Raw genomic sequence first — 10,601 nt, forward strand, 5'->3', positions numbered from 1 at the left:
TCTTCCTCCTCTACAGGAGCTACTAGTGTTAAGAATTGTTTTTCCAAGTGGTTTTTGTGGGGAAGTGGGGGTGAGGGATGTAACCATTTATGTGTGAATCTTTTAGGGTATATGATAGTATAGCGTACGTTCTGAATCTTGCTGTTCTCACTCAGTATATTTAGAGACATTTGAGACATAGGAGATAGGAATTTCAAGTTTAAACAAGCAGTTTTCAAAAGTACATTTCGAGTAAAAGAGAATTAAATGTATTTTTCATTGTTGTATTAGATTTTTTAATTTTCTAGTTTAAAAATGCAGTTTGAGAGTTTCATAGTTGATCTGTTTCTTCCCCTCAGCCATCTCAAATAGATCAGTTGTCAACAGCTTTAAAAACGTTTAGGAACAACAGCTTTCGAAAACAGTTTGGCATAACTGTGCCATAACTTCTTGTGGCTATTCCACCCCTAGATACATACCCTAGAGAAACTCCTATGCCTGTGTGCCAGGGGATGGATGTAAAAATGTCATAACCGCATCGTTTGTAATAGAAAAGGAAATGGAAACAAACTGGAAAGACTTCAAACGTCCAACAGTCCACTGGATAAATATTGTGGTGTATTCCTATAGAGGAATTACACAGAAGTCAGACTGAACTACAGCTGCACATGTGAACAAGGAGGAGTCTCAATGGTGAAAAAAGCAAGTTGCAGAAGAATACATCCACGGTGGTTCCGTTTCTGTGAAGGTCAAAACCAGGCCGTTAAATATATGGTAAATGGAAAGCAAGGAAATGATTAACACAATTCAGTACATTGGAGGGATGGAGGGAGATCATGAAGGGCAAGGAGGAGCCTTCAGAGGAACTGGTGGTGATTGCTGAAGCTGGGTGGGTGGTTTCTTTTTTAAACTGTATGTGTATGTGGTTTTGTATGTATGATATTTCTTAATAAAATTTAAATTAAAAAATGGGAAAAGGTCTTGGTGAAGGTAGTAAGTAGTTAAACATACGTAAACAATGTGTTTCATGAAATTAATCTTCAGTGAGTAGCAGATGTAAAGGGTACTGCTTCTCAAGTGCCAGATTTAGGGTCTTAATTGTAGTCTTCGAAAGCTAGAAACAGGGCCTAAATATATGTTTTCTTTGTGATACATTATTTTTATCTTGATGTTATTTTCATTTGGATGCCCGCCAGGGAGCTGATGCTGCTTCTGCTGTGTAAGCAGCTTCCAAGAAAGCTTTTCTGTCAGATTTATGCCAATCCAGGAAGGGGAGCTGCTGAGGTGAGAAGAGCCATTTTCCTGACCTGTCAGCACGTCCTTCCCTTTGTTCAAGTTACATTGTCACCTCAGAGGGGCCGCTCTTTGTCCTTGTTCTACTCTTAATACGAATACCATGAAGTGTTTAAATAATGTTTGCTCTTTAAGGGGAAAGTGGTTGAAACTTTACCCTAATCTGAACATTTTCCACTTTGTTGGCATTGGTTGCGATGTGTTGATGTAATGCCTCAGTGTCCCTTCGCCCTTCATCAAAGGTGACCTATGAAGAATTTGGAGGTGAGAGAACAGTGGCCTATTTCATGTGCTGGAGGAGACAAGACATTGTGCTTGCCCAGAAGGTCTCTGGTAATTAAAGATCAGCCTTAAGGTCTCAGTTCCATGAGGATTAGAGATCATTTCACACGGGTGTGTAAAGAAGTGACAGTGTGGTGTGTCTTGTTGGAAGTTGGTAAATGGAGTCAGGCATGAGGGCTTCCAAGGTAACAAGCACTAGAAGTTAGCAAGTTGACCCAGAAGGATTCCGGGTGGTGTGGTAGGGAAGAACCTAGCACGGGGTGTGATCATAACCCACCTTGGAGCTAGTTAGTGAGGGTGCCAGCTTGGTTTTATTTTTTCACCTGTTTAATAGAGTTCAGTGCTGTATGCTGTGCCTTGGCTTTTCTGCAAGTTGTATGTTAAAAGTACCCTCAAAGATGACTTGTGTTAAGTCATAGGTAAGTTAAAAAGTGTGTAAAAAGGAAATGATGGTAAGAGATGGTTTTAGAAACTGGGATATTTGAACCAGTGTGGCAAGTGGGGTCCTGGCTTTCCCAGCTCATCAGCTCACCCTGCCCTTAATGGAGTTCATGTGAACAGACCCTGGCCATTTGTCCTGACTGAATCTCAGGAGTGCATACCTATGCCTGATCAGGATTGGGGTACAACTTTACAAACTAAACTTGCGTTGATAAGTATCATACTTACAATTTTTTTTTTTATACTTCTGTTTGTCAAAGCATTTTGAACGTACTCTTCTCCCAGCCCAGAGAAGTTGCAAACAAGGAAATGTAATAAGTACACATGTGAAGTTAGCGAACTGGTACATACATCCAGCTTCATTATTTACAAAATACTAATTCCAGTTTTTTGTTTCTGGGATTTCTTAAGATGTCATTTTTGCAGCATTGCTGTTGTAGCAGGGCTTCTCTAACAGAGATGGTGTGTGCTCTATCAGTTCAGAGCTTCCATTTTTCATTAAAATTAGTTCTACTTCTTGAAAGTCCCGTAGTCTTAGAATGTCTTTGTCCTTAATATGGAAAAGAAATTATATAATGGTTCATAAATACATGTGAAGTTAGGATACAAAGGCTTAATAATATTGGCCAAGCATTGTTTTCTGTCTATTCATGGTAAACTAAGTCAGCAGTTTAGAATTGTTTTTTCTGTGTGCGTGTGTCTTTTTTTTTTTCCCCCAGTCCATGTGGTTGCAGGTTTCCAAAGGGAATAAGTCCCAATTTGAAGAAAAACTTTAGGCCAGGGCATTAAAAAAAAACAAAAAACTATAAAGTATGATCATCCCACTACTTTTAGTTTACAAAGAATATACTGTTAGCCAAGGCACCAATAAGAATTGCTAAAGGCGTGTTTTTGTTTTTGTTTTTGTTTTTGTGGTACGTGGGCCTCTCTCACTGTTGTGGCCTCTCCCGTTGCGGAGCAGAGGCTCCGGACGCGCAGGCTCAGCCGCCATGGCTCACGGGCCCAGCTGCTCTGCGGCATGTGGGATCTTCCCAGACCGGGGCACAAACCCGTGTCCCCTGCATCGGCAGGCGGACTCTCAACCACTGTGCCACCAGGGAAGCCCCGCTAAAGGCATTTGAAAGTTGCTTTTTTAAAAAAAATAATGCCCAAAGAAATGAGAATTTTCTTCTGAAGTTAAAAAGTGAGATTTGTATTTTGAATCAGGAAAATATATTAAAATGCCCCAAATTTTGTTTCCTGAGATTGCAAAGGCTGACTGTTGCTAAGTAGATAAGAATGGGTTTGTATTTTCTGTCCTGGGGACCAGTCAGTTTTGTAGAGATTGGAGGCTGGCCATGTTGAACTAGGGTCTTAAATGTGGGTGTTAGTTGTAATTCAGACAATTTTAAAAGGGTTGATGAATTACGTATGCAAATCTGTAGAAGCACCAGGTTGAAAATAACCTAGTTACCGTGTTTGGCTGTCCTGCAGCCGGAATTTCCAGTGTCTTGGATTTTGTTTTCATATTAGTAATGCAGGAGCTAGTGATTGGCTTCACAGGACATAATTTTACCCACCTAGAGCCCAGTCTCTATTTAGAAACTTGTAAACCCTACCTTTCTGAGTAGTGTGTTTGGTAGCTTTCTGATTTTTTCCACTTGCTCAGGGTTAATCCCCAGTTCACAGCAGCTCACTTTTAGTAGATTTTGGTAACTCAGCTCTTGTCTATCCAGTTCAACTTGAGTGAAGTCATGCATTTTCTTTGTGGCTCTGAATTCTGACTTTCAGCACCAGCTCTGGATCACCCACAAATTTATTCGTAAAAGAAACAAAACATTCATTTAAAAGCCTTTCAACATCAATTATTACAGCAAAAGAACTGAATAATAAGTAGATCTGGAGCTTTTATAGGCAAATATAAACTTACAATTATCTGAAGCTTTTATTGGAATGCTGGGCAAGCTCTGGGGTGTATGCCCCATCATACCCACCAAAAGGCTTGCAGTTTGAAGCCAGGCTAGGATTTAAAATATGCAGTGGGTGATATGCAGCACCCTTGGCAATACATAGGCGTTGTTTGTGCCTTGTTGGCTATTTGTAAAGCTTCAAGGAAACGTGTAGCCCTGGGGCTCTGTATTCTTAAGAGTGTAAATCATTCTGTTGATAACCACCTGGGACTTCAAGGTGAGAGGTAGGCTGAGAAATAGGATAATTCTACCATCTTCTGGGACAGTGGCATTGAGTGAGTCTTAAAACTTAACTGTTGGGCTTCCCTGGTGGCGCAGTAGTTGAGAGTCCGCCTGCCGGTGCAGGGGACGTGGGTTCGTGCCCCGGTCCGGGAGGATCCCACATGCCGCGGAGCGGCTGGGCCCGTGAGCCATGGCCGCTGGGCCTGCGCGTCCGGAGCCTGTGCTCCGCAACGGGAGAGGCCACAACAGTGAGAGGCCCGTGTACCGCAAAAAAACAAAACAAAACAAAAAAAGCTTAACTGTTGTAAGAAGGAGCAGTTTCGACTGAAGGTGGAGGGAGCCAGATGGTGAGTTTGGCTTTGCGACATGGTGTCAGGGCCGAAACCTCACCTAGGCAGATGTCATCAGGTTTGGCATTGTCACCTGGGTCAGTTGGCAACTGTTGATTTGCGCCTTCTTGTGTATATTCACCTGAGAAAGAATTGGAGAAGGAGAGTTGAGAGAGCAGCAGCACAGCATTTAGCTCTCCAGATCTGCCAGTTAGGCGAGGGGCGATAGAGCCGCATCTCCACTCGCTGCCCTGCGGCAGCTCCTCCTTACAGGAAGAACTGCCACGAAAAGGGCAGTAATTACATTCAGACTTGAAGAGTAATTTTCCTTAATCACCATTTAAATCATGAAAAGGAACTGAGACAGTAATTTTGAATGGTATGTAATCTGAGGAAGAAATATTTATAATCTGTGCACTTAACTCGTTTCTGCTTAAATATATTCGGCACTGAGAGCTTTGTGTCTCCAGTTCTTTAGCAGAGTTATACAGTTAGAAGAGTCCCTTTATAAGGAGTTTTCTCAACCAAAGCCTGCTCTGTGCTGGGCACTGTGCTAAGCCCTGGGGAAATCGATGATTCAAACAACAAAAACCCGAAGTGGTGTCTGTCCTGGCGTTTACAAGTTAGCAGGAGAGAGAGATATTAATCAAGTGACCTCAAGCAAATGTGAAATTACAGTTGGCATGGCAAGGGCAAGATACACCAAAGTGCGAAAGCCTGGAAAGGAGTTAAGAAAGATCTCCCTGAGGGGCAAGTGTTTGACCTCTGAAGGATGAGCAGGCTTAAGCAGATCCATAGGGTAGAGGGAGAAGAGCTTTCCAGGGCCCTGGAACAGCAGAGGCCCTGTGCGGGGAGGCAGTGGCGCTTTAGAAGGAAGGAAAGCAATTCAGCATGGCTGCAGGGCAGGGGGCAGGGAGGGACCCTGTGCGCCAGACTGTGGGTTTGTCCACTGACCTCTGCTACCCAGTCTGTAGCCACTAGTCACGTGAAATGGGATGTGCGTTTAAGTGTAAAATACACACTGGATTTCAAAGACTTAGAAAAAAATGTAAAATTCATTCATTTTTAATATTGGTTATGTGTTGAAATAATAGTTTTGATATATTGGGTGAAGTAAATATATTAAAATTAATTTCACCTGTCTTGTTTTAATGTGGCTACTAGAAAAATTTTAATTACATATGTGGCTTACATAACATTTTAATTGGACAGTACTGGTATGGGCGAAAGGCCTTTATTCTAGAACAATGCCAAGCCATTAGACAGGGTTCAGGAGGAGGCTGTCATAATCAGACTTGCATTTTGGAGGGGAGGGACCAGAAACCTCATTGTGCTCACAAGAATCCTATGGGGTGTAGACATTATTCCCATTTTCAGTCAAGAAAATTGGTGCTGAAAGGTGAAGTAACTTGCTGGAGTTGCTCCATTAGGAAATGGCAGCACCTGGATGTGACCTACTAATTAAGTGGGGCCCAGTGCAAAATGGCTACCCAGGGAATTGCACCCTCCGCACCTGAACACGGTGGTATCTGGATGGGGGTGGCCGAGGGACCCCAGCCCTTTTCGCTTCCCTGCTCAGTGGACCTCAGAGCAAGCCCTGCCTTGCCCGCCTGTTGCTTGAGTCGCTGCCAGGGGCCGAAGGTGACAGCAGAATGAGGGAGTGGTAGCGGTTAGAGCACGATGGACTGAGAGTGGGACCACACATTCGAACCACAGCTCCCAGTTCCCAGTCCCCCAGCACATGCTCCATTGTCCCGTCTGATTTCACTTACAGAACAAACTAAATATTAAAATTTTCGAGCCAGCGACCATAGAGCACTTAATCCCAAGCGTGAGGCCTTCATGTAGGGCCCTGCACAACTACTCTGATCTCAGGCCCATGAAGCCAGTCCTGCTTAGGGCTTAAACCGTGCTTTTTCCACACTGCTAAATGCTCCCCCAGAAATGAGATGCTCTCGCTCAGCGCAGCCCTCTCCCAGGACAGAAATAATGTCCCTACCCCTGGGGCAGGGATCTGCAGTCTAGTCCGTGCCCTTCCACTCTGGGCCGTGGAGGGAGCTCTGCCCTGGGCTGGGAGACAACCTTGCAGCCACTGAGCCTCAGCCCCCCAGGTACCTGAACTGGAATGATGCCCTCCGCACACCTTCACTGCTCACCCCACACAGAGCGTGAGATGTCCCCCAGCTTGGCCTACCACGTGTAAAAGCGTTTAATTCTCGGATGAATCTGTCGGGTCATGATGCCCTGTGGATGGACAGGGCCTCTTAGAGGTCAGAAGGCATGCCCTTTGAAGTCGGGCAGATTTGGATCTGTTGTTCCTATGCTATTAGTAGCAGTGACACCTTAGACAAGTTACTTAATCTCTCTGAGCCTGTTTTCTGATCTGGAAAATGGGATTAATAATCTCCAACTCACAGGTTGTAAGAAGGAAATGAGAAAGTGAACGAAGTACAACCCCTCCAGGCACTCAGTGAGCACCAGTGTTTGCTGGCTGCTGTTATTAATTTACAGCTATTGATACTTGCCTCCCCCTGAAAGGACCCTTGGTCTACTTGCTCTGCTCTTGACTGGGGGAGGGCAGACTGGGGGAGGGCACCCTGCTCCTCCCTTCCTCGGGCCCCTCCCCTATCCTTGAGGACCATGTTGGAAACAGGAATTAAAGACTTCTCCCTCATGTCCTGTTGGGGTTCAGCCATGGGTCAGCTCTGTGGTCTGTCAGATCAGCAGCCCCTCTAGCATTTATGCTGAGCTCCCAATCAAATAAAAAACATGTTCTAAAGCCTTAGCGCATCTATCTGCAGTGAAACAATATGTTCTTGTCATTGGCTGGTAAGATAGGGCAGGGTCGACCTATTTTACAGGTAGGCAAACGAAGGCTCAGGTGTGTTGTATGATTTAATTTGTACAGGATGCTGCAAGTGAAGGAAGGGACTGAAATTCAAGGGTCTCTCCTCTCTCCTCGGGCTGTGTCTATGGGGAAGCAGTGCAGGCTAACCTACCCAAGGGCCCCTGGGAGGGGAGGCTTTGCTGGTACAGCCCTCCTTGGAAAAGGTTAGCAGATATTACCTCAAGGGATGAGAAAAGCCAAACAGTATCTCGGATTGAACAGACTGCCCCTCCTCCCCAGTTCTCACTCCCCTTTCTCCCAGCCCCTTCCTCAGCATCTGTGAGTGACAAGAAAGCAGGAACACCCGGGCCTGTACCTGGGGGGGACTCCGCCTTGGCAAGGATCCTGAATCCCTGATTCCAAATATTGAAATGGAGGAGGCAGGGGCTGGAGCAGGAGGTTCATTGAAGGGTGGATGGGGCTGGGCAAAGTCCTGGGCAGGGCTGCTGTCTCAAAGGGCTGAAGGTAGGAACTCACATGTTCGGGGTGGCTCTCCCATATCATTTAACCCTCCAGTGTCACAGGACAGGGCATTGGGTGGGCCTCAGCATCATAAGGCTAGAGGGAACCTCAGAGATCAGAGCCCATAGGTTCTCAAACTTAGCTGTGCGTTGAAATCACCTGCAAAACCTTAAAAATTGCGGGTGCCTGGTCCTACCCTCTGACGAGTCCTACTTAGTTGGTCTGGGGTGCAATCTGGGCCCTGGAATTTTTAAAAGGTCACCAGCTGATTTTATTTATTTATTTCTGCGTTGGGTCTTCGTTGCTGCGCGGGGGCTACTCTCCGTTGAGGCTCTAGGCGCGGGGGCTTCTCTGGTTGTGGCGCACGGGCTTAGTTGCTCCGTGGCATGTGGGATCTTCCCAGACCAGGGCTCAAACCCGTGTCCCCTGCATTGGCAGGCAGATTCTTAACCACTGCTCCACCAGGGAAGTCCTCCCCAGCTGATTTTAATGTGTGGCCAAAGTTGAGAATCACTGATTTGACCAGACTTCTTAAGGTGCAAATGGGGAAACGGAGGCCCAAGGCAGGGAAGTGCTCCCTGATAGTCACAGGGGCAGCCGGGCACAGGCCCGGGGCTAGATGTGGGCCACCTGGTTGCCAGCCTGACGCAGCCTCCCCAGCATGCCTGGTGCCCATCTGCCAAGAATGCAGGAGACCCCCCCCCCCGCCCCCCCGGCAGAGAGGAGGAAGCAGCACGGGTCTGCCTGGCCTGACCTCCTAAGGGAGGGAAAGAAAATGCACTTTGGCCAGCCCAGCTGCTAGGGTGTGTCAGCCATAAACAGAGCCCACTTGCACCCCTCACCTGGGTGGATGGGGCCACGAGGGCAGAGATGAAAGTGCCTGTGCTTCGAGAGGGAGCCTCTTCCGTCCCCACGTCGCTAGCCTGCTCTGTCCATTCACTCGCCCACTCCCCATTCACTGGTTCACTTATGCACGTGTTCTCTCCACAAACCTCACTTTTTCTTCTTTTGGGGGACCCTCTCTTTTCTTTAATTTTTTTTTTTTAATTTACTTTTTGGCCGTGCCGTGCAGCTTGCAGGATCTCAGTTCCCCGACCAGGGATTGAACCCGGGCCATGGCAGTGAAAGCCCGGAATCCTAACCACTAGGCCACCAGGGAATTCCTCTATTTTTAAATTTTTTAAATAAAAATATTACATGCTCTAGTGTAAAAAGTCTAATGTTAAACATCAGGAGGACCCAGGGCTTCCCTGGTGGCGCAGTGGTTGAGAGCCCGCCTGCCGATGCAGGGGACACGGGTTCGTGCCCCGGTCCGGGAAGATCCCACATGCCGCGGAGCGGCTGGGCCCGTGAGCCATGGCCGCTGAGCCTGCGCGTCCGGAGCCTGTGCTCCGCAACAGGAGAGGCCACAACAGTGAGAGGCCTGCGTACAGCAAAAAAAAAAAAAAAAAAGAAAAAAATCAGGACCCATTAACAAGCAAGAGCAAAATGCTTGTTGGGAGGCAGCCACATAGGCCTGGGTGTGGGTGTTTTTTCATTCATTATGCTGGGCAATTAGTGGGCCCTTCTGTTTTCATATCAGCGTTTGTGTGGGGGTCGGCGTATAGCTTTTAATTTTGATGTAGTTTCAGATTTACGTAAAAGTTGCAAGAACATATGCCCTTTACCAATGGTTAACATTTTGTCACATTTGCTTTAATATTCTCTCTCTCTTCCCTGGTATATATGCGTGCATATGTGTATAACACACACACACACACACACACACACACACACACACACACACACACACACACACACACACACACACACACACACACACACACACACACACACACACACACACACACACACACACACACACACACACATTTTCCCCAGGAAGTTTGAGAGTAAGTTGTAGACATGCTCATTTATCACTAAAGATTTCAGGCTGTATTTCCTAATACCAAGGGTATTCTCTTATATATCCAAGATACAAGGATCAAGATCAGGAAATCTAACATTGATACAATGCCTTTAGCTAAACCACAGTCCATAATCAAATTTTATCAATTAACCCAACAATATCCTCTTTAGCTTTTTTTCCCTAGCCCAGGATCCCATTCAGGATTATGCATTGTACTTAATTTCCATGTCTCATAAATTTCTTTAATCCAGAAAAGTTCCTCAGCCTTTCTTTGTTTTTCATGACATTGACATTTTTGAAAAGTCCAAGCAAGTTATTTTGTTGTTTGTCCCTCACTTGTGTTTGTCCAGTGTTTCACTGTGATTAGGATCAAATTATGTGCTTTGGCAGGAATAGCACGAAAGTGCTATGTCTTTCCTAGTGCATTATAATGGGAGGCACATCTTGGTTTGTTCCATCTTAGGGAATGGTGACTTTAATCACTTGTGAAAGGAGGTATCCGCCAGGTTTTTCCATTGTAAAGTGTGTCCTTTTCCCTTTGTAATTAATATGTAACTTATGGGGAGATATTGTGAAACCGTACAGATATCCTTTGTTTAAAATTTTATTTTATTTATTTATTTTTGGCTGTGTTGGGTCTTCGCTGCTGCACGCGGCCTTTCTCTAGTTGCGGCGAGTGGCGGCTACTCTTAGTTGTGGTGCGCGGGCTGCTCATTGCAGTGGCTTCTCATTGCAGAGCATGGGCTCTAGGTGCGCGGGCTTCAGTAGTTGCAGCACTTGTTCTCAGTAGTTGTGGCACACAGGCTCAGTTGCTCCGTGACATGTGGGATCTTCCCGGACCAGGGATT

The 10,601-nt window shown here is 45.9% G+C and overlaps 1 protein-coding gene across 1 annotated transcript; it reads right to left on the bottom strand.

Moving 5' to 3' along the window:
* Positions 1 to 2,401: 2,401 nt before the first annotated feature.
* Positions 2,402 to 6,245, bottom strand: ANKRD40CL (ANKRD40 C-terminal like). The gene is given in 5 exon segments (XM_059996626.1): positions 2,402 to 2,545; positions 3,594 to 3,728; positions 3,730 to 3,758; positions 4,557 to 4,774; positions 6,106 to 6,245. Coding segments are annotated over 5 exon segments (666 nt in total).
* Positions 6,246 to 10,601: the final 4,356 nt, after the last annotated feature.

Source organism: Delphinus delphis, chromosome 19 (assembly GCF_949987515.2).
Source record: "Delphinus delphis chromosome 19, mDelDel1.2, whole genome shotgun sequence".
Lineage (NCBI taxonomy): Eukaryota > Metazoa > Chordata > Mammalia > Artiodactyla > Delphinidae > Delphinus > Delphinus delphis.